Source organism: Sander vitreus, chromosome 11 (genome assembly GCF_031162955.1).
Source record: "Sander vitreus isolate 19-12246 chromosome 11, sanVit1, whole genome shotgun sequence".
Taxonomy (NCBI): domain Eukaryota; kingdom Metazoa; phylum Chordata; class Actinopteri; order Perciformes; family Percidae; genus Sander; species Sander vitreus.
The window spans coordinates 4,471,240-4,495,299 of NC_135865.1; the positions used below are offsets into that span (position 1 = coordinate 4,471,240).

Here is a 24,060-nt window from a genome sequence, read left to right on the forward strand (position 1 = left end):
CTTTGCATGCGAGCAAAAAGGATGCTAAGATAACACTAACAGGGAAGAGGAACGAATGTTTGAGGGCAGTCGAACAGTCGGAATGATATTTGTCAAACACAGGAATTGTAGTAGAGGTCGCTGCCACACACATCAACCATAGACAGTATATAGACATCAACACATCCATACATTGCGCGCATTAGTATTTTAGTTGGTTGAACAGTGCTGTTTAGAAAGCAACGGTGTACACTGGAACAGATAGCCTCCAAGACAGCGGCATGAGCTGGACACATTGAAGGCAAGTCAGGTGGATATTAGCTCATTATTTACCCCGTCTGGGATGTATCATTAGAAAATAGCATTAACTGTTATTACATTTTAAGATTCCCTGCTTGGCAGCAAGTCTTCAGCTACTGACAGATATCATACTAACAGTATATCGGACAGTCTGGACTGTCACACAGGTCAAATGAGTTTGCACTTTGCCTGTAGGTCTTTGCTCCTACAAAGTGTTCCAACTATATAGTCTGATTCCACTGGTGTGCAGATAGCAGCAACATGCCCCTGTCAGACTTTCTGGACGGCCTGAAGGACAACCCATACTTTGGGGCTGGCTTTGGACTGGTTGGGGTTGGGACGGCGTTGGCCGTGGCCAGGAAAGGTGCCCAGGTGGGAATGATCTTCTTCCGCAGGAACTACATGATCACTCTGGAAGTCCCCAGCAGGGATAAGAGCTACCACTGGCTGCTGAGCTGGATCACCAAACACGCCAAGCACACCCAGCACCTGAGCGTGGAGACCTCCTACCTGGCACATGAGAGTGGACGGGTTCAGACACAGTTTGACTTCCACCCAAGCCCTGGGAACCACATCATCTGGTCAGTAAATAAATATACTCATTTTAAATGTACTTCAGCATTGTACATAGGGCTGGGTAACGATAAAAACTATTCAATACCGGTACTGATACCAATACCATGACTTCGATACTGGTTCCTAAGCGATATACCAATATACCAATTTTATAAAAGAAAAATAAATTACAACATTACACATTATGGCACAAATCTTTTTATTTATTTTTCAGCTCCTACTACGTGAGCCCCGTCTCTGTGTAACGTAGAGTTTTTCCTGCGTGTCTCTACAACGTGTAACGTTAGACAGCCAATCACAGACATTATTAGATCTTGGTAGAAGCATGCTGCGTGCTGATTGGCTCACTGACACTGATGAGATTTACTCCTTAGGGATTGAAATTTGGTATTGAATGACGAGGCATTTTTCGATACTTTCAATTAAATTCGGTCGGTGCCTAAAAAGTATTGAATCCGTTAGCCCTACCAATACACTTAACAAACTGATAACCCCTTTTTAAAGATGTACATCAGGTTGAAGATGTATGTCATACAAATACAGAGATGATACCTACATGTATTACTCTGCTTGACAAATACTATTCTCTCTGTCAACAGTACATCCTGTCACACTGTCATCTATTGTGGTCTGCAGGTACGGGAGGCGGTGGATCAGGGTGGAGAGGACCAGAGAGAAGCAGATGGTGGATCTGCACACTGGAACCCCATGGGAGTCTGTCACCTTCACTGCTTTAGGCAGAGACAGACAGATTTTCTTTAATATCTTACAAGAAGGTAAAGGTTTACACAGGTCTGCAGTATATACACACACACACACACACACACACACACACACACACACACACACACACACAGGCTTGCCATATGAGAGCTGTAATACACTTGACTTGTGTTGCATCTCTTTACCATTTCAGGCCATTCAGTGCCATTGTCAATCTTGTTTTTCAGCCAGAGAATTGGCCCTAAAGCAGGAAGAGGGACGGACAGTGATGTATACAGCCATGGGTGCCGAGTGGAGGCCCTTTGGGTTTCCACGGCGACGCAGACCTCTCAGCTCTGTGGTCCTGGAGGGGGGCGTGGCCGAAAGGATCGTAGATGATGTGAAGGAGTTCATCGGAAACCCCAAGTGGTACACAGACAGAGGTAGAACGTCCAGCTCAAACTCATTCATTCAGTGCATATGGAAGTCATGTTTTATTTTCATATTTACCTATTATTGAATATATCCTTTATGATTTCGTATCACGACAGCTATTGTTGTGAGGTGTTACGCCTGCCCGCAGACTCCATAAAGTCTTTCTTGTTGGTGCATTCACTGACACTTTGACATCTAGGCTAACATTTCAGGAGAGTCTTGTGCAAGTGCAGTTTTCGACATGCACTTGAATGCATCAACTCATCAGAATTTTCAAAGCACTTTCTGCTCATCACAATTACTCAATAGCACACCTTTTTAAAATCAACAACAACATAATAATTTAACAGGAAAAATAATCTGCAAGCTGATTTTCATAAATGTTGATATGCTTGGAAAATGGTTTCAGCGAAGTACGATTTGCAAATCAATGGGAATGTTCCCTAATAGATTTTTTCTTCTTCTTATTATTAAAAAAATTTAGTCGAAATTTCAGTTAGTCTGTGTGACCATGTTGATATTTGTTATTTGTCGATGCAGGCATCCCCTACAGAAGAGGATACCTGCTGTACGGCCCCCCAGGGTGTGGAAAAAGCAGCTTTATGTGAGTGCGCTGTGGTTACCCTTCCTGTTTAAAGTCTGATTGAAAGACAAGGCTGTATGTCAAATACTTGGGTGAATTTGACCTACATCTTTGTGGCTCATTATATTCCAGCACGGCACTGGCAGGCGAGCTGGGCTACAGCATCTGTCTGATGAGTCTGAGTGACCGCAGCCTTTCAGATGACCGTCTGAACCACCTCCTGAGCGTGGCACCGCAGCAAAGCATCATACTGCTGGAGGATGTAGACGCAGCCTTTGTCAGCCGAGACCTGATTCCCACAGAGAGTGAGTAGCAGGGAAGGACCAGTGGTTTTAAGATTTTGCTTTGTTGTTGTCCAAAGAAAAATGTAACATAACATAAACCTAAAGTAACATAAAGAAAAAGTTGAACTTTAAAATTGGGCTGTCACTTGCTTTTACTACAGAGAGGCGAAGTCCCTCCCCTCCCAGTGGACCATCCCATTTCCTATGGGAAATATGTATGGTAGTGAATGGGGAGAGACAAATATTTTTTTTTGATCCAGTTTGAATTACACATATCAGGAATCAACTGATACTGTTTTTTCATGGCCGATACCTATTATTAGTAGTTAATGAAACTGATAACCGATATTTGGAACCGATATGCATTTACAGTGAAAATCAAAATCTTCAAGTCAAAATTAAGATTTTGGAATGTTACAAACTCCAACACAACACTTAGTTAAAGGTCCTATGACATGCTGCTTTTTGGATGCTTTTATATAGATCTTAGTGGTCCCCTAATACTGTATCTGAAGTCTCTTTTATATAGACCTTAGTGGTCCCCTAATACTGTATCTGAAGTCTCTTTTATATAGGCCTTAGTGGTCCTCTAATACTGTATCTGAAGTCTCTTTTATATAGACCTTAGTGGTCCCCTAATACTGTATCTGAAGTCTCTTTTATATAGACCTTAGTGGTCCCCTAATACTGTATCTGAAGTCTCTTTTATATAGGCCTTAGTGGTCCCCTAATACTGTATCTGAAGTCTCTTTTATATAGACCTTAGTGGTCCCCTAATACTGTATCTGAAGTCTCTTTTGTATAGGCCTTAGTGGTCCCCTAATACTGTATCTGAAGTCTCTTTTGTATAGACCTTAGTGGTCCCCTAATACTGTATCTGAAGTCTCTTTTTATATAGACCTTAGTGGTCCCCTAATACTGTATCTGAAGTCTCTTTTTATATAGACCTTAGTGGTCCCATAATACTGTATCTGAAGTCTCTTTCCCGAAATTCAGCCTTGGTGCAGAATTACAGCCACTAGAGCCAGTCCCACAATGAGCTTTACTTAAGGCAGCTACACACCGCGCCGATAATCGGCCGTTGTACAGTCTGGCGAGATTGGTGACTCAAGTCTGTTCGGTGTGTTCCGTGCCGTCATCCGTCCGAGGGGCCATCGGCCTTCTTTTTCCCGACCTGACGTGTTCAGTTGGAGATAGGGCAGTCGGGACTCACTCGGAAACGGCGAGCGGAATGAGCGTGACTAAGCCTCTTAAAATCTGACGAAAATCTTTCAAATTGACCTTTGTTGATCTGAAATGAAGACAGATTCAGCAACTACATGGCCTATTTCTCGCTTAAAATGTTTTCAGAAACACGTTTCGGTGAACTATTTTAGTACAATATGAGATCGTATTCTGAACAAGCCGCCATGACAGTCTGTCTTTGAATTTACGGAGAAACAAGACCCACATGACACGTTCATCCAATCAGCTGCCGGTTTTCATTTTTGGGCGACAATACAGATTAGCGCCGCCTGCTGTTATGGAGACGTATTACGTCTTGTCGCTTTGGTGTGTTCTGCAAGATGGAGGGTGGGGGTGTGGCCTTGACCAACTGCCACTTTGCTTGTTTGCAAGCCATGATGTCTCTCTCTTTCTCATGGGTGGGCCAAATTCTCTGGGTGGGCAAAGCAGAGAAAGGGGAGGTAACATTCCTCCTTATGACGTCATAAGGAGGAGATTCCAGATTGGCCCATCTGAGCCTTTGAGATTTTCTCAAAGGCAGAGCAGGATACCCAGAGCTTGGTTTACACCTATCACCATTTCTAGCCACAGGGGGACCATAGGCAGGCTAGGGGAACTCATATTAATGTTAAAAAACCTCATAAAGGGACATTTTCATGCCATGGGACCTTTTAAAATGCTTGAAGCAATTATTTAATAGATTAGAAACTTCCAACATAATACCCAGTAAAAGACAGTCAGATAGTGTTGAGGGCGGGACATTAAGTCAGACTCAGTGGTGAAACCGGAGCAGAGGGACAGACACAGAGCTGTAGCCGAGCCAAAGTAGAACACTTTTTAATTCATTAACTTTATTGGTTATCAGGCAAATAAAACGCCGATACAGATAATCTGCAAACTGCCAAAAAACGGCCCGATAATCAGCCAGGGCCGCTAATCGGTCTATCCCTAATACATACAGTATGATGTTTGTCCATTTAAAAGATAATTTTGCAACTGAAGAAAGTCTCAGTTTGTAGTTTTTTTAGTAGTACCACTTAGTTTAGTTTGAACTGCTCAGTGAACTACATCTCTCGTCTCGCACAATTTACGCTCCACTCTCTCGTTACTTCCGGCTTCTGAACTGGTTGCAGTTCCACCAGAGTTCCATATAGGGGGCGCTCACGGGCGAGTGCAGAATGAATGGGACTCTATGGAGCTATACCCCTTAAAATCCACTTTTCTCAGGATATCATTTTTTGTCTAGTAATTTGAATGTTGCATTCGAAAGGGGAGGCTAAGAAAATACACACTGCTGGGTGTTAGATTTTTTTAAAGTGGCTTTTTTGTTGTAAAAAGCCTTTTTAAAATGTCAATGACGTCATACACATCGTACGGCCAGAGGTACTGCTTTACAGCAAGCTCTGAGTCGCTTCCTTTGTTCTCTCGAAGCATCGACAACACAGCTGACAGGTTAGTCTCTCCCTGTTAATACAACACAGCTGACAGGTTAGTCTCTACCCTGTTAATACAACACAGCTGACAGGTTAGTCTCTCCCTGTTAATACACGTGCTAGAAAGAGGTTTGCTAATGTTTTAAAGACCACGCCGAAATACTCACTCTGACATTCTGGTTCTGCTTCGGATGCCGTCAAGTGGGATCTCTGAACGTATATCATATCAGCATTCATTAGCAGAATGCCCATAACACAGTGTGTTATGGGCAACAACGACTCAACCTGTAAGAAATCAAAAGGACAGAAGTACTCGTTCATTCAACTTTCGACCTATAATCAATGTTGTACATTTCTCAACGACAATCGGGCGAGAGAGACACATTTAGCCGTCTAGCTCCATAGAGTCCCATTCATTTAGCACTGGAAAAGCGATCACCCAGGGGGAACTCTGGTGGAACTGCAACCAAATTCAGTACAATGGGGCTGAATAGGGAGTGGAAAGGCTTTGCGTAGACCGGCTTTGGTTTTATCCAGCATCTTTTTATCAGCCGAGAGGCGAAAGAACGAGTAAGACCCATTACTTCAATTCAATTAAATTTTATTCATAGTATCAAATCATAACAAGAGTTATCTCGAGACACTTTACAGATAGAGTAGGTCTAGACCACACTCTATAATTTACATGGACCCAACAATTCTAGTAATTCCACCAAGAGCAAGCGTGTAGTGCGACAGTGGCGAGGAAAAACTCCCTTTTTAGGAAGAAACCTCGGCAGACCCAGGCTCTTGGTAGGCGGTGTCCGACAGCGCTGGTTGGGGATACGATGAACAGTGGCAATAATAGTCACAATGAAGATAATGGAACAGTGACTAGAAAATGGTAGTCGTAGTAGTTCATGTCATAGCAGGGCACTGCAGGGCGTTAGAGGATGTAGCGTGGCACGGCAGAGCATAGCAGGACACTGCAGGGCACCGCAGAGCGTAGCAGGGAGTAGCAGGGAGTGCAGCAGGACCACGGCGACAGCTGCAACCAAGATCTTGGTGCCATCCTAATCCAAGGAAATATGCTGGGCGAAAAAAACAAAAACATAGTCACATTACTTGTGAGGGTAATGTTACATCCCGGTACCAAACGCACCGGCATCATAGATGTCTAGTCTTTCTTTTTAAATTATTTTTTGGGCCTTTATTTTCACAGGACAGATGAAGACATGAAAGAGGAGAGCGGGGGGTACATGCAGCAAAGGGCCGCAGGGCGGAGTCGAACCCGCGACCGCTGCGTCGAGTCACTTTCTTCACTTGCAAAATTATCTTTTAAACTGACGAACATCATATGTGTAATCCATGGCTCAATTCAAACGGGATCAAATCATTATTTGTCTCTCCCTATTCACCACCGTACATATTTTTCCCGAAGAATGGGCCCATAATTTTCCACCGGAAGTGGAGGGAAATTTGCCTCTCTATACCAATATGATTAGAAATGACATGTTTGCTGCACATTTACATTACCTTGAGACTCTTTTGTGTCATTATCTTTTGAGGGTAACTTTCAAACCCCTTCTGTCTTTGCCTCCCAGACCCTCTGGCCTACCAGGGAATGGGAAGACTGACCTTCAGCGGCCTGCTTAATTCCCTGGATGGTGTGGCTTCATCAGAGGCCAGAATAGTTTTTATGACCACCAACTTCATTGACAGGTACTGTAACCGTGTTTACTCCAGCTGCTAGCTAACAGTAGGCTAACGTTACCTGCTGCTAAGTGTAGTGTTGACTAGCGTCCCGTGCGGAGATGTTTCAGTTCCCTCTAACGTCCGTTTTCGGAGCATCAGAGAGAAGCGCAGGCATTTAAGTGGCACCTAAATAAGGCACCGAAATCCGCGTTGCTGTTCGGTCCGGTACATAACGGTCGTTAAGGCAGGGTGCCGTATTAGCACCGGTTCTCTGCAGTAGATGTGAAAGAAATGCATGAAAGTTTTGCTAATTCAGCTCTCTTTAGTTCCGGTGTTGATACTGCAAGGAGTGCTTCAGGACCGTATACAAACTACAACACTGAAAAGAGATGCAAACATATTTTCAAAAATAAGCATATGCTTATTTTCTTTTTTAAAGTAAGCGCTGTAGTACAACTAGCAGGAGACAAGTTATAATTGAGGTAAGTTTGGAGACACTACCTTATTAAATCATTAAATGAATGGCCTACATGTTTTTGTTATATCTCTTTTCAGTGTTGTAGTTTGTAGACGGTCCCTAAGCACTCTTAACTGCCGTCTCAACACCAGAACTAAACCGAGCTGAATTAGCAGAACTTTCATGCAATTCTTTCACATCTACTGCAGTCATATTCACTGTGTTCACTCGGAAGGAATCACTTCACATGGGTAGGCATTTTTAATGACGTTTTGAACATGTTTAGAGGTTAAAAACAAGTTTAAAACTTGCCCTGTTTAAGCCTGTTGGGTGCTAACGCTAGCAGGAGGATAACACGGTGTAGGCAGCACTGATTGTTTTGTTTTTTCTCGCTACTGACAGCACTCCAAATTTCCAAACAACAGAGCTACGTGTTGGAATCGACCGGAATTCTCCTTTTAATGGCTAAAAATATCAAATAATGCAGCTTTGGAATATTTAAACTAATTCAAAGTACTATAAACTGTAGTAAAAACTATAATAATTACCCAGTTCCATTTATAATTTTTTTTCCAATGGACACTACAGCCTACGTTATGGCTACCTAAAAGTGTTCTCTGACATTTCACATGTGAGTTTTACAAACATTTCGGAGTATTTTCAGCGACATTAACTGCCAGTCCTGCTTGTAATCTCTGCACACAGGTTGGACGCAGCGCTGATCCGACCCGGACGTGTGGATCTGAAGCAGTACATTGGGAATTGCACGCACTGGCAGCTTACACAGATGTTCCGGCGGTTCTACCCAGACGAGCCTGCCTCTGAGGGAGAGCGGTTCGCAGAGCGTGCGTTGGCCGTCCACTCTGAGATCAGTGCTGCCCAGGTGCAAGGACACTTTCTGCTGCACAAAATGGACCCTGCAGGATCTATAGACAATGTTGCCCAATTAATATAACGGCAGGACTGCAAGGTGGTTTGGAGACTGATTTCTTAATAAAGAGAAAAATGTTTTAACATTTCCAGTTGGAGCTACTGTATTAATAGGACAAATGTGCATTGATGCCATGGACTGTATATGCAGTATATGATTGATACCAAATAAATACACGTGAAAAAATACCCATCTTAGACTATTATGGATTGCCCTTGAGCAAGGGACTGAAGGCCTACAGTAGCTGGAGTTGCTCAACGGGCAGCAGTAAGGCCAGGTTCCCCCCAGTGTATTGCAAGCATGGTGGCCCACCAGGCCTAAGCTACTGGGTGTTTTTTTGTAAACTAGTTACAGTGGGGCGGCTCGGAAACTTAGACGTAGTCATATTTTCAAATCTCCAGTTAGCTTTTAGCACCGACTTAATGTAGAGCCCTATGAAATCTGTCTTATAGCTTTTTTAAATTCTCAATTTGCGATTCCGTCCATGATTCTGTTATGACGGAAACTATTTGGCTCTACATTAAAGCTGCCATCAGTCTGTGACTGGCCCCAGGCGGGCCCTTGTCAACAAAAACAAAAGACATTTGCCACCAGGCCTAACAACTTTTTGTTAGAGAACTTTATTCATCCTGAAAAAAAATGCTTTGAAAACACAGAAAGAAGGCATGTGTTGATATTTTGTTAACAAAAGCGTCAACCCAACCCAGGACAAGTTCCCGTTACAGGTCCCAACTTGATTGGCAGGTCCTTAATGGACAGGCTAATGTGTTAACCGTTACATCTCGACATTTTGTGTCTTCTCATGCTGTTCATGGTTTGTGTGATCAGTGAGCACAAATAAGACTACTTCTCATTTTCTCACTATTGGTTAAATTATATAGTCAAATACAACTGCATAAAAAGATTATTTTAGGGCATGTTTAGGCCTTTATTGACAGGACAGCTGAAGTAATGAAGGGGGAAAGGGGGATGACATGCAGCAGAGGGCCACAGGTTGGAGTTGAACCCTGGCCCACTGCGTTAAGGAGTAAATCTCTAACATATGGACGCCCACTCTACCAACTGAGCTATCTGGGTACCCGACCAACTGTGTATATAGTCAAAACTTTGTGTTGTGTTTTGATTTTACTGGAAAATAGTCCACACAGCTCCAAATCAAAAGGGCCTTTTCACATTTAAGCCCTCAAGAAGAGCTCAGACCTATTAGTCAGCATTTTTTGTGCATATGCGATAACTCCAAAGGGACTCAAACCCATCTGGAACGAAGTATGGCCCCTTCCCCATAGAACTATTATAGTATCGCTCATGGTATGGCTTCCAACTACTATTTCACATATCCCTCAGCAGGGGGCAGCATAATTGCATGAGAAGAACAAAGGCCTTGAACTTGAGTGCTCCTCAGACTACAGGGATCCTGCACTGTGCAGCAACGGACTCAGTCTAGAGGTTTGGTGAATCAGCTGGGACTAGAGGTCATCTAGGAGCCCAGGCCACATGTGAACTCTTGGGCCAAATGGACACACCAGCTGATGTGAAAACACAGGGGAAAATAGCTTTCTTTCACACAGTCTGGGACCAAATAAATTGAGCATATTTTGTTCTGAATGTCGGGTTGAAATGTTTGCACTTACAGCATTTATGCTATTAAATAAGTGGTTCCCAAAGTGGTGTTTGGGGTCCTTGAGGGGGTTTCAGGGGGTCCCCAATTACATCCATAAGTAACACGATAGATAGATATTTATTGTCCCATGAGGGAGATTTGTTTTCACAGTCTGTTTCATGCACATGACAATATACACTGACAAATGCATCAACAGATCACAAAAAGACAGTATACATACATAAAAACAACCACATTAACAACAACGACACTGGATCTATACAAAGTCAGCGAGATAGTTTGTTCAGCAGTGCTTAGCGAGTCCTTCTACACCAATGACAGAATGTATGTCTGTTTTGGTAATGGGTTTTATACATTTTTTGCAGTAAAACATCTAAAAGCAAAAATCCTATTAGGTGTGGGCCCCTGGTTGGCCGGGTTGACTCAGTTGGTAAAGCAGGCACACATATACACACAGAGGTGTATACCTCAACGCAGAGGTCCAGGGTTCAAGTCCGACCTGTGACGATTTCCTGCATGTTTTCCCCCTCTCTCTCCCCATTCTCACCTAGCTGTCCTGTCCATTAAAGGCGGAACCCCCCCCCCCCCCCACACACACACACACACACACAAAAAAGATGTGGGCCCCTGGTACAAATCTTACCAAATGGGGTCCCTGGTCTAATTTGTGTCAGTTACAACTGAAATAATCAGCCCCTTCTAAGTTTTGAGTGACAGCTTGAGCCACCAATCAGAAAACACTATGAAAACAAACGTAAAGGTGTGAGAGAGAGAGAGAGAGAGAGAGCAACACATGTCAAAGCGCTGCAGGCTACCTGTTTGTATCCACAGTCTGCAGTGAGAAGTCACTTCACCTCAGCGTGGCAGTAAGTCAGCGCACGGTGACCAAAAAACAAGTGCGGGAAACTCATCGAAACCTCCTAAAAAAAAAAAAAAACTCATTCAGTCTGACAACGCAGGGATGCCAGAGCGACTGCGCTGACTAGTCGCCCGTTTGAGCGGAATAAAGTCATATCAAGTAGGCTAGTATAGCCACACAGCTGAGCTGCGTGACAGAAGGGAACCGAGTGGTGAAGTTTAGTTTGAATGGGTTTGAACGTGCGCTCTGGATGGGATGCACGGTGAGCTTCATCTGCTGTGAAGAGGACTTTCTGCAAATGCCCGTTCACCAACATGAGGAGGAGAAGAAGAAAGAGTACCTGAAAAAGGTAAGAACTGCTGGCACAACTAACTCAGGAAAGGTGGCAAGTGCGTGCAGACACGTCAAAACACGAGCTGACATTAGAGCTCGTGCTGACGGGGCTGCGTGTATGTTCAGGTTGTTTTCGCGGCTTTTTGACATGTTTATTTGCATGTAAATGAATTATTTATAACCCAACTGACTATCTTTATGTCGGACTTGGATTCAGATAAGTACTTTCGACCTTTGGTTCCACTTGACTTGAAACTAAACATAAAGAGTGTACAGTGAGTCCTCATAAAGCACATCAAGACTATCAGCATCAATAATACGCATGTTTCAGCTAGCTTACAAACCAGAGTATAGCCAGTGGTGGAAGATGTATTCAGATCCTTTACTTAAGTAAAATTAAAAGTACTAATACCACACTGTAGAAATACTCTCTTACAAATAACAGTCCTGCCTTTAAAATGTTAACTAAAAGTAGGCAACTATCCAGGAAAATGTACTAAGTAGAATTACTCAATGAGAAACATATTTTAGAAACTGGAAACGATGAAAACAAGAAACGGTTTCAGCTGTGGCCTATCATCGTTATGATATCATATTTAATTTATAATAAGACATTGAATTATATGAACTTCATGTGTTTTGTGTGCAAAAAGCTTAACTTGTAAAGTAACTAGTAGGCCTAACTAAAGCTGTCAGATGAATGTAGTGGAGTAAAAAAGTAGACTATTTCCCTCTGAAATGTAGTGGAGTGGAAGTAGAAAGTGGCATGAAAAGAAAAGACTAGTCAAGTACAAGGCTACCTCAAATTTGTACTTAAGTACAGTAGGCTACTGGAGTAAATGTACTTAGTTACATCCCACCACTGGTATAGCCAGGGGTTGTTACATAAGTAACAAACAGCTTGTTGAACCATCAATCCAGGTATAGTATTGTGTGTTTAGTGCCTGCTTTGACATTAGGCATTCACACTGCTTTCACTGAGAGTGAATGAGGTAAACCATTCACTACAAGGACCGCCAAGTTCAGTCATGCTTGCACTGCAAGACCCAACTTACAGGGATCATTAGTAGTGCCCAGTGATGGAATGTAACTAAGTACATTTACATTAACTTACTTAAACTTTACTTAAGTGCAAATTCAAGGTACTTGTACTTTACTTGAGTCTTTTCTTTTCATGCCACTTTCTTGCTACATTTCAGAGAGAAATATTTTCTTTTTACGCTACATTAATCTGACAGCTTACTTTACAAATGAAGCCGCCATCTTATCACATAGAAATCAACAGAAAATGAATGCCATGTGGGCTCATTATGTCACAATTCCAAACTGTGGCTGGAATGAGCCTCTGGCAGTGACAGACTAACCATCTGAAATTTCGGCAAATGCCAGAAGGGTCCGCTGATAACAACAATAATTTGTCTTTGGTTAATTTTGATAAGTTCCTTTTATGCATGCAGCCACAAATATTCAAGATTGGCCCAAGTGTACTGCATCGAGCTGCGTGGAAAGATTCACTAGGAAGCCAGAGTTACTAATTTCCAAGATAGGTTATTGATACACAAGAGGTCAGTAATTAAGTTAAATTGTTGTCGGCGTATGTCACCATATACCAATTTTGGAGGTCACAGTCATTTCACCTGCTTTTGCAGTTGAGTTTAGCGGAGAAAAGGTGACTGTGAGCCGGGTACAGAGCACCGCAAGGTTACGCTTGTTTCAGTGGCCGTTGCAGTTGAGTTTAGCTGACTACAGGTGACTGTCTTGAGACGACAACAGTTAAGTTTAGGAACCAAAAAGACCAGTTCAAATTACAAACAAAAGATTGTGGTTTGGGTTTAAACAGTGGCTCCCTTAAAGGAGAATTCCGCTCAATTTCAACAAGTAGCTCTTTTGTTTGGAAATTTGGAGTGCTGTCAGTAGCAAAAAAAAAATGAAAACAATCGGTGCTGCCTACACCGTGTTATCTCCCTGCTAGCGTTAGCACCCAACAGGCTTAAACAGGGCAAGTTTTAAACGTGTTTTAAGCCTCTAAACATGCTCGAAATGTCATTACAAGTGCCTACCCATGTGCAGTGATTCCTTCTGAGGGAACACAGTGAATCTGACTGCTGTAGATGTGACAGAAAGGCATAAAAGTTGTGTTAATCCAGCCAGTGCACATACCTCTGTTTATTTCCGGTCAAGTCAACACTAGTCGATTGTCGAACTCATACAATCCAATATTCCAGTCAGATTCGCTGTGTTCCCTCAGAAGGAATCACTTCACATGGGGAGGCACTTGTAATGACATTTCGAGTGTGTTCCTGTGTAGTAATATTTAAACACTAGGGTTTTCCAACGTTTTCTGTGTGACATACCCCTGCAGCCGCCCATCTTGTTCCAAATGTGCTCATTTGGACTGATTTTAAACTGGAAGCTTTTTAAGACTAATAACCACATAACAAGTGGCAGGGCTGTAGAGTGCGACCAAAATTTGTAAGGGTGCGTCTAAGATTTTTCCTAGTTCGCACCCGGTGCATACGTCCTCGCATCCGCTGCCTGTCCACGAACGAAGCAATGTCGTTTATATCGATATGGTTTAATGTTGCGTTACATGACCCATTCCTTCTGTAAAGCCCAGTTCCTGTGTTTGGATCCATTCACGACACACGGCTCCCCTGCAACATGCAAACAGACACAGCTCCGCCCGGTCCACATGCTGACATTTGTCTACAGTTTTAATTGTTATTAACACAGCTGTATATTGTTAAGTATGAGAGGGAAACTTGTATTGGTACCAGTGTTTCCACTGGTAACTTCTCTGTTATTGCGACCGCCACGGCGAAAAAACACATTAGAAGTTATTAAATGCAACTAATTTCAGTTCGTTGAGTAATAGCGTGTGAGACGGAGCCTGCTGGACCTGGGCGAGAGATGTGACCCATGGCCAGAATATCATAGTTCATAAAAATGCAGCGCAGTGACGATACAGACATTTCATAGCCTACACAAGGCGTGTGTAACGCCGCTGACCCTGCCAAAGCACATTCGACCCGTGCTGGACCCATTCATAATGAGTCAGCCGTCACTCTGTGAGTAGCACTCTCGTTTTATTTTTTTATTTATTTTTTTTAAAGATTTCGGGCTTTATTTTGATAGGAAAGCTGAAGACATGAAAGAGGAGAGAGAGGGGGGAATGATATGCAGGAGAGGGCCGCAGGTCGGAGTAGAACGTCTATATATACCAACTGAGCTATCCGGGCGTCCTCTCTCTCTTTTAATCAGTCTGTTATTGTTGTTGAAAACAAGTGAAGGAGCTTTCTCAGAGATATATTTTTTTTAATATATCCTAAGCTATTTATTTCAGATAACTTTCTGAATGTGTTGCAGCTGTATATTTTCAAACTGGTAAAGGAAACCCTGTCTTTGCATTTTATTTTAATCGCAATCTGTTTTAATAAAAGAGCTTGTGAAAAGTGGCTTTGACTTAAAACTGATCATTTAGCCCACATGGTAAAAAAATACAGAGCTATATCCCCATTCAGCGTTAACGGCGACGCAAGGAAAAATTTGGGTGCACCTAAATTTTGTGCTGGTGCACCTAAATAAAAAAAAAGTTAGTCTGGAGCCCTGGGTGGAGACACTGTGACCCTGGACCTGTCCTGATGTTTTAGCTTGGTCTTTTTATCAGAAGGTTCGGCCAAGTTTAAATGTGTACTAACCAACATTTGGGTTGGTAGTCAGAAGCTGGATGTTTCAACTATTTCTGAACTGACAACTGACTGAGGTCGTGGGATGCATATTCTGTGCAGTCTGCCTAATGTAGCTGGTAGTTTATTGGCTATTGTGACAATAAATATCCTGTAATTGAAATATCTGGTTTGGCTGTTTATGTGTATCCTAAATACAAATATGTGGCTGTAATCCTTTATCCTTTTTCATCCAACCTATTTTTCTTATCTGAGTTTTCCACAATCTTTACCAATACCAATAGCATCTGTATACCTGAGGTACAAGTACCCCTGGTTGGGGATCACTGGCCTAGATTCCCACCACAGCACAGACATATACTGTATATTAACCAGTATAATTCCCGTGCTGTTGGGAAGTAACACTAGAGAGACACTTCCAGACTTCTCGGATGACTTTTCCCAGATATGCTGAGTTGTCCAGTGGCACAGACAAACAGCTGGCACCGAGGCGTGTAGCGCTGTGGGTGCATGGAGAGCTGTGGGAAATGAATGACCTGACTCCATCCTGCAGAGCTGTGGTTGAAGTAATGAAGTGTTGCAAATAGTCACTCAAGTGAAGTTGCCAAGTGTCAGTCGTGCTGAGTATAAAGAATCGCTTATGATTTAAAAGTAGGATTTCAGAAGAGGCTTGTACTGTACATGGACGTGGAGCTGTTCTGTATGACCTGGCTGAAGAAGATTTAGGTAGTTTATGTTGTCAGAATCTGAATCGCTCTCAAACTACTATAATGGTTCCCTGATTTATCTTGAAGGCACAGTAGAATGCTTCTGAATGTCTGTGCTTATTTGCAGTACCGTACCAAATGCTGTGCTCACCTTAGCATTGTTTTTGCATACCATTTGCCCTTTTTTTCATGCTGATGTTTGTGTCGGAGGTGTGCTCAGATCCCTGTGGTAATGTGTGCTCCTTGTACTGTATATGTGCGATGCTTGTGGTTAGTGTCCCAGAAGAAGAAGCTGCGCTCAGGAAGACCTGTGGAGCAGAACTTTGAAGAGCGATAACAATCGGCCAGAAAGTAAAACCCTCATGTAAAACCAAAGTACACAGCAGAGACTTTGAACCAGATGAGGGGTCTTCAAAAGGCTTCAGGAAGAATGTACGCTGCATGTTTTGCATCTAGGAGTGGTTGTATAATGGCAGTACATAGGTTGACAGACAGGACGTACTCTACTGTTACTGCAAAGACACATTTACAAGAATGGCATTAAATGATGCATTATACTGTTGGGTTGGCACAGCTTGCAAACCAGGTCAGGCACACCTTGGAGAATACCATCCTTTACAGAAATACAACCAATGGAATTTTCATTCTTATTTTAATCAAATAAAATGTAGAAGTTAATATTGTGGGTCAAATGTTCTGATTGGGTTCATAATCTAATTTAATTTTTTTTTTTTTTAAATACAAAGAAACTGGAAATCAGTTTTAGCCACTATGCTCAGTTCATTGCTTTGGCTTCTTTTGTATGATTGAATCCCAAAAGCTTGCAGTAACCACCCCATATAAACACTTGAGCAGCCACTCCCAGCACATTAGATCAGAATACCTGGCAGTGTTTCCAGTGTCAAGGGATGAGTAGCCAATGTAAAAAAAAAAAAGAGGAGCTGGTGAAGAGCAAAACACAATCTAAAGACATGTTCAGATTGAATTCACTGTGAATTTTCACCTTATTTTATTTGCCCATGTTGTGCGCAGGCAGTCAGCTGACTCTAAGCTCTAAACTTTAGCTTTATGGAAATTATGCGCAATGACACGAATATTCAAATGATCGTATTATGTCGTCTGCCGACTTTTAGCGATTTTTGGAGCTAGTGCTAGCTACAATGAATTGGAATGACATTAACGTTAGGGAGCTAACTTAACGCTACTTTACACTTTACAAAAAACTCATCACAGGCATTCTTTTTTGAGCAAATGAGTGCATATTTAGAACTGGCATGTGTTGGTGTGCCTTTATGTAAACTACTATGGTATAAGTAGAGTTTGTTTTTTAAATAGACATAAATGGTCGGCTTTATTTAATGATTTTTTTTATGTTTAAATAAAAGATGCACACACAAGAAGTACAATTAAGCTTAATGTTACACATGCACATCATGGTAACTACAACCATTTTAAAGAGATATTAAATCCAATCTAGGACAGGTACCTGTTTGCCAGCCCTCAATGGGTTTCAAGTAACGGGCAGCCCAAACTCTCACCATAAGTAACACCGCCGACTATCCCTCCTTAAGAAACTAATCCTCTTTTCAGTTTGATGCCTGTCAAGTCCAGCTCTCTGGCCCCGTTTCTGAATTCCCACCAAAGTGTCAGACGGCAGGCTGGGGGCTTTCCTGGGATGTGAAGATTTTCAATAAAGGTATGTAGTGAACTGAAAGTTACCTGCCGCCCCATATTGCATTCCAGCGGATGCTTTCGCTGTGGGGAAACAGTGTGTCCTCTGTGCTGTGTCTCTGGGGAGGCCTATCATTTCACTCCTACCTGCCGGCACTGACCCGCACATGGGCCGCAGAACAACACCCTCTCTGTGTGTTCCTCTGTGGAAAGGTGCCCAGTGTGTGCTTGACCCGGGACAGGGTTGGGATGCCTCAGCAAGGTTAACCCCCTGTCATTTTACCTTTTTAATGCCCATGCAAACAGGAATTTAACCTCTTGCCCATATTTCTGCATTTTATTTCAGAGTAGGAAGCTTCTCTAAATAGGACTATTGTAGGGCTGTGCAATTAATCGCGATTATGGTTTCGGCTCGATTCCTTGAGAAAAAACAATTATTTTGCACATTACGTTTTGCAAGTAAACTTTTTTTGTGTCTTGTGTTCTGAACGGGAAACGTATCAAGGGAAATATCCCAGTTCAAGGTGATTTCACTGTTGATTTGTTTCACTATTTTTTTTATTTTTTTTACGTTCAATACTTAACATCAACCTCTTTCCAAAAGTCAATGAGTAATCTGGTTTTCAGTCACGCGTGACTCCAGTATTGACCAAAATAATTGTGATTATGATTTTTTTCCATAATTGAGCAGCCCTTACATATTCTTCACATGACAGTCTGGGTGGTAAATAGCTACATTGGATATATATATATATATATATATATATATATATATTTCCAAGATTATTTTTTGCCATTTTAGGCCTTTATTTGATAGGACAGCTTAGACATGAAAGGGGTGAGAGAGGGGGAATGACATGCAGCAAAGGGCCGCAGGTCGGAATTGAACCTGCAGCCGCTGCGGTGAGGACTGAGCCTCTTTACATGGGGTGCACGCTCTACCAGTTGCGCTACCCAGGCGCCCCCCGCTTCACTGGATTTTATCATGACGCTGATATGTAGAGGATTCAGATAATAAGGGAAGATATCAAAGACTTCTGTTTGTGAGTGAAGTTGTTGTCTGTCTTGTTGTGGTAACCCTCTCCCACGTGCCACTCCCAGCTGGTTAAACCAGCTCTGAGCAGCAAATAGCTTTATGATTTAGCACACTTTGAAATGCTTTTCTGTAGTCTGCATCCTTCCCAGAAACCTCCCAGTAATTGGATGATGTGATCCAGTTACTTAATGAGAAACTTGTGCATTCATAAGCGTTAACAAAAAAACAATGATCAGAGCAGTTTTTAATCTACTTATCAACCCTACATGCATTCATGATTATGTACGAATGTATGTATGAATATATTTCAGTGAAAGAGCAGATGTAAAAGAACACAACCATACTAATTGAAAGAGTTCCAGCCATTAAGCTTACAATGATAAAACAATAATTATGCATTAGAAGAGTTATTTTTAAGATGAATAAAATACCATTCAAAGTGAATTCAAACTGCGATATTTCAGTTTATTTTAGTCTCAGTTTTCAGTTTGGAGCCCATCAGATGGTTGTTGACATGAGCTCCACAGAATGACCTAAACATTCCAACAATCAAGTATGACAATCTCAAATGTATTGTTAATATACATCAGTTAAATTGTGTAAATGTGGTGTGAGATGTTCAATGCATTAAGGTTGTCAAAAGTAGCGATATGTTTTGTATGCCTAGGATCTTTTTGCCGGGGTATTGAAAGTGGTATTGGGTAAAGCTTTTTTTATACTAGCATTGTATCTTGACAACCTTACACTGCATAGATTGTTCCGTGCAACTTCAGAGTATTCAAAAATCAAAATGCTGTCAAGGAATGTAGCTGCATGTGTTAAATTGTACAACTTGGGACGAAATCCTTCAGCTTGAGCCAGCAGCTAGCATGGAATCGCTGATAATTTGAGCCTTTTTATCCATTTTGGAAGTCAACGCCTTTACTTTCAAAGCCTCGTTGTGAAAGCATGTGTGAATCGGATGAGCGGATGTTTCTTTTCCAAACAGCCTTTCAAGACATTACTGAGTCTGTGATGCGTAATGTTGCCCACAAAGCCCGGGGTACAAGAAGATAATGGGGTACAAAAGGCGTTCATTGAGCTCCTTTTTAAAGTGTCTTTAATTCACTTGGCAATGCACAGTGGATAGAGTAACAGTCAGAATGATAGATTAAGGCATAGGGCAACTGTATTCCCCCCCCCGAGAGTCACGGTTGCATGCTCCTTTTCTTGGAATGTAAAGCAGAGGCCTAACTTCCACCTCTGCCTCAGACCTTGTGGCATCCGTGCAACATAATACACTCAGTTTAGCCCTATACCATGCAGCCTCTATGGCTTTGTGCACCCGTGAATGTGGCCTTTATGCTGCAGTTTTGTTGATATTTCTGTGTGTGTGTGTGTGTGTGTGTGGGGGGGGAGAATTTTCTTGTCTTCTCCCCTAATACTTGGCAAAGCGATGTGGCATTTGCTCTTGGCAACGTCGACAATCCCACAAAGTCTCACTCTGGGGGCCTTTGTAGCCATTCACAACACTTCCGAGTGATGGACAGGGAGCTTGGCTCTCCCAGGTCGCATCCCTTTCGCCTCAAAATGCGTCTTTGTGGCTCTTCTCTTTTCCCGGGGTCTTTTTCACCGAGGTCGGATGCCACGGGGCTCCAAGGGTAATTACTGTGACAGTGGAGCAGAAGTTAGGCTGGGCTACCCAGGTCGCCCAATCATGTTTTCATCATCGGGAGAATGTTTTTCTTTGGGGACGTAATAAATCCCCCCTTTGACATGCTGCATTTACTCTGAATACACACAGGAAGAAAGACTCTGTTTTTTTCTTCCTCTCTCTCTATTTTGCACCAATGCCTGTAACAAGCCGAGGCAGATCACTGTTGCTAGTTCGCCCTCACTGTTTTTTTTAAAGGATAGGTTTACACACTTAGACATTCCGCCGTGGAGGAATTTCATAGGTATTTGCACTGGAATGTTGTTTCTCACTGGAAAGGGAGGGGAAACGTAATAAGTAGGGCTGCAACTAACGATTAATCTGCTAATTATTTTCTCGATTCATCGATTAGTTGTTTGGTCTATAAAATGTCAAGAAAATGGTTCGAATGTTCGATTAGTGTTTCCCAAAGTCCTTGAATGTCTTGTTTTGTCCACAACTCCAAGATATTCACTTTACTGTCACAGAGGAGAGAAGAAACTAAATTAGAAAATATTCCCATTTAAGAAGCTGCAATCAGATACTTTATACTAGGGCTGGGCACCGAACGTCCATACTTTTATGGCACAGAAAAAAATACCCGGATCCTATGAGTATCGAAAAATGATTTATCTTTCGGTTCCAAAAGCGTCTGAGCGCATAAGCGCAAGCTTATCTGTCCTCGCTGCATATTGACAGAGAGCAGAGCTCCGACCGACACACACGCACGCACGCATGTGCAGAGGTGCGGACGGAGCAAACTACGTCGGGTCTGCATTTTTGTTGAAGTCACAGTGAGTCACGGCAATGCCGATAAAGTGGTTTCAAGTGTGGTTACAGTTTTTCAAAACTTCACGCAGACAGCGGTTGCTGCGATATGATATTAATGGCGAGCCGAAAGCGGTCGCGTGCTGTTGTTTTACACTTCTTCTGAGACAAGTCTAGTCAAGTCATCTTTATTTGTCAATTTCTTCACATATACTAGACATGCAGAGGAATCGAAAGTTCATTTCTCACCAACCTACGGTGAAGAAGAAAAAATGCACAACAGATAAGACAAGATATTCCTACCACAAGAGTAAAAAAAAAAGTGCTCAACAGATAGGGACATTTTTCCTAAAACAAAAACAATAAACGGCAACAATATCACAAGACAAGATCACAAGACAAAAACACAAGAATGTCACAAGCAGCAAACATTGTTATATGATGTGGTCTGGTAGTGCAGAAAGGTGTGCAAAAATGTAACTTCAGAGTCCAGAGTTTTGTGCAAAAAGATGCAAGCAGGCACGACAGTGGTTTTTGTGCCCTGATGACTGACTGACAGGCTGAGGTTGTAAGGAAAGGCAACTTTACTTCTACAGCACCTTTCAGCAACAAGGCAATTCAGTTACATTCCTTTGCACTTCAGTTAGTTCTTCATTAGTTCAATGTTGACAACAGGGCAGTTTATTGTTAAAGGTTTGTGTCATTATGCAGTTTGCACTAAAAAGTCTTTGTTGTTTACATTCCTTTGCATTTTAGTTAGTTCAATATTAGCCTGTAGACAATGTCATTTGTTTATTTATTTATTATTTATAATATGTTAATGTTGTTGCAAAAAGGTTGTTTTTTTTTTGTTAATTTTTAAAGTTGGGATTGATACCAATGCTGAGTATCTGACTGGCGTGCCCCTATCCAAAAGCACAACCAGTTAGGGTTAGTTAATGTTACTCTGAGTGAGCAGTGTTACCAGAATGTTTTCATTTTGATAACTGTTTTGATTCACAATTAAGGTGGAAAATAAAAGTTTTGTGTTTAATGTATTTTTGTTGATGATGAAATGGATTTTAAAACATATGGTATCGAAAAAAGTATCGTTAAGGAACCGGCCTCGATACTGAGGTATCGAAATTGGCACGGGATCGAAAGATTTTGAACGATGCCCAGCCCTACTTTATACTCAAACCGATTAATCCGTTATCAAAACAGATGGCGATTAATTTAATAGTTGACAACTAATTGATTTAGAGCTGCAAAGATTAATTGATGTAAGTCATTTTTTATGGAAAATAGTAAATATTCAATAAATGATCCATCTTGGACTATGGGAAACACTGATCGACATTTTTCACCATTTACTGACATTTTATAGACCAAACAACTAATCGATTAATCAGGAAAATAATCAACAGATTATCTGACAATGAAAATAATAGTTATTTGCAGCCCAAAATCGACTCATCTTTGCAGCTCTAGTATTGAATTGTAACCACAAAGTGTCTAATGAACATATGGACTACTCAAAGGGTTCACTGGATTGGATAAGACTAATCTTTGGGCATTGACCAATGCATTGTGAACATATTAATACACGTCTTTTATTAGTGTTTTTGGAGAAACATAACTCTTTATACCTATGCTATTTTTCTATCTCCAGTGCACTAAAGATTACACAGGGGGACACAACAGTTGATTGTCTTGTAGAGAACGTTTGTCATGCCGTTATTAATAGTAGAACAGTGAGTAGAAATTCAATAGCCCTCCATAAAAAAAAAAAACACGGCACATGTTCCCCGGTCCCGTCCTGATCCCTGTTAATGAGAGCGGGTGCGTCCCATCCTATGCACCAGGCAAAGGAATCTTTAATTAAATCACACTCTCTGACCCGATGCTGCACATGTGTTGCACGCGCCTGAAATCCTTCACAAGCATCACCGGCGTGCCACTCATTTCTATCATATACACAGGCTGGGAGTTTATTTATGGTAGCCTGTACCCCCATGGAAATATACTGATTCTATTTTATTCTCACATGTATATAAGGCGAGAAAGTGATATGTCACATTAGATGACAGGAATTTGTCTACAGATTTAGTTATATCTTTTTATACTTATGGTGATCCTTGCAGTATATCTGGATGTATTAGTTCATTAGGCAATGCTATAAATCTATGGGCAGGGCTGCTTTATAAATGGCATTGGGTTTTTAGCATCAGTGTGAGGAGGAACCAGGATTTATCAGGGTTATCCTAATCAGTGTGTAGTAAACATCTCTATGGATGAGCATTTTTGTTTTAACTCTCTAATCTATACCACATGGTTTTAAGGTACAATATTACATCCCAGTATACTAGTTTGAACTTTTATTTAAATGCTTAGATATAGGCGAAGAGATGCTTCCTTTAAGCAATTCCAAGAAAAGTGATGGGGCATGAAATCCAAACTTCTTATTCTGTGTAAGAAATGCAGTCTAAGGTTTAGCTCAAGCTAATATGAGACTTCAGAGGTCTGTGTTAGAAAAATCAAGTGGGAACTTTGTAAGATACCCCCTTAATTAGTCTAAAACAGACTGAAGCCTCATATCAGCTTTGGTTTATCTGTGTTTTAAGCCCCCAACGTCTCTAGCACTAGGATTAGGCAATGGTTATGGTTATGGTTATGGTTAGGGTTAGGTGCCTTGAAGTCAACGGTCACCATCGAGCTCAGCTTTGGGTGAATATATATAATAATGTAATATTTAATAAAATGCATTTAACTTTCGACATTTCTCCTGTAGCCCCTCCCCCCCTCCCTCAAGAGGCTTTGCCTTTTGCCAGGCCCACATTGTAAATAAAAAATTATTCTTAATGACTTGCCTGGTTAAATAAAGAATAAAAATTGGGTATCGCAATAGGGTATCGAGCATAAAAGCCTTTCGTCAGTTACTTAGGTTCTACATGGACTTTCCCAGACTGCAAGAACAGCATATTGGATTACCTAAATTGAGGGGTTTTACTCTTTTAAGCCCACTCCATTTTCTTAACATTACAGTTGTCATAGAAGTTCTGAGAACATAATCTGCTACTTCTTTACCTTCTGTGTGCCTGTCTGCCTTGGCAAGCCTTCACTGCATGACTCTGAAAATAGCCTGAATAC

General features: G+C 41.7%; 2 protein-coding genes across 6 annotated transcripts in view; both read left to right on the forward strand.

The window, feature by feature from the left end:
- The first annotated feature begins 5 nt into the window (after nucleotides 1-5).
- On the forward strand, nucleotides 6-8,665 carry bcs1l (BCS1 ubiquinol-cytochrome c reductase complex chaperone). The gene is made up of 7 exons (XM_078263157.1): nucleotides 6-860; nucleotides 1,492-1,631; nucleotides 1,806-2,000; nucleotides 2,533-2,596; nucleotides 2,708-2,880; nucleotides 7,100-7,217; nucleotides 8,353-8,665. Exons 1-7 carry the CDS (start codon nucleotides 541-543, stop codon nucleotides 8,600-8,602), a joined length of 1,260 nt encoding a protein of 419 aa, XP_078119283.1. The 5' UTR covers nucleotides 6-540; the 3' UTR covers nucleotides 8,603-8,665.
- Nucleotides 8,666-11,145: 2,480 nt separating this feature from the next.
- Nucleotides 11,146-24,060, forward strand: part of tns1b (tensin 1b) — a 239,726-nt gene continuing 226,811 nt past the window's right edge. For 4 of the 5 annotated variants that reach the window (XM_078263162.1, XM_078263173.1, XM_078263161.1 and 1 more), the window contains exon 1: nucleotides 11,146-11,407. In XM_078263162.1, coding sequence (XP_078119288.1) covers nucleotides 11,309-11,407 — 99 coding nt within the window. In that variant the 5' untranslated portion in view covers nucleotides 11,146-11,308. The remainder of the gene's footprint in view (nucleotides 11,408-24,060) is intronic. The other variant, XM_078263166.1, reaches the window with a different exon arrangement.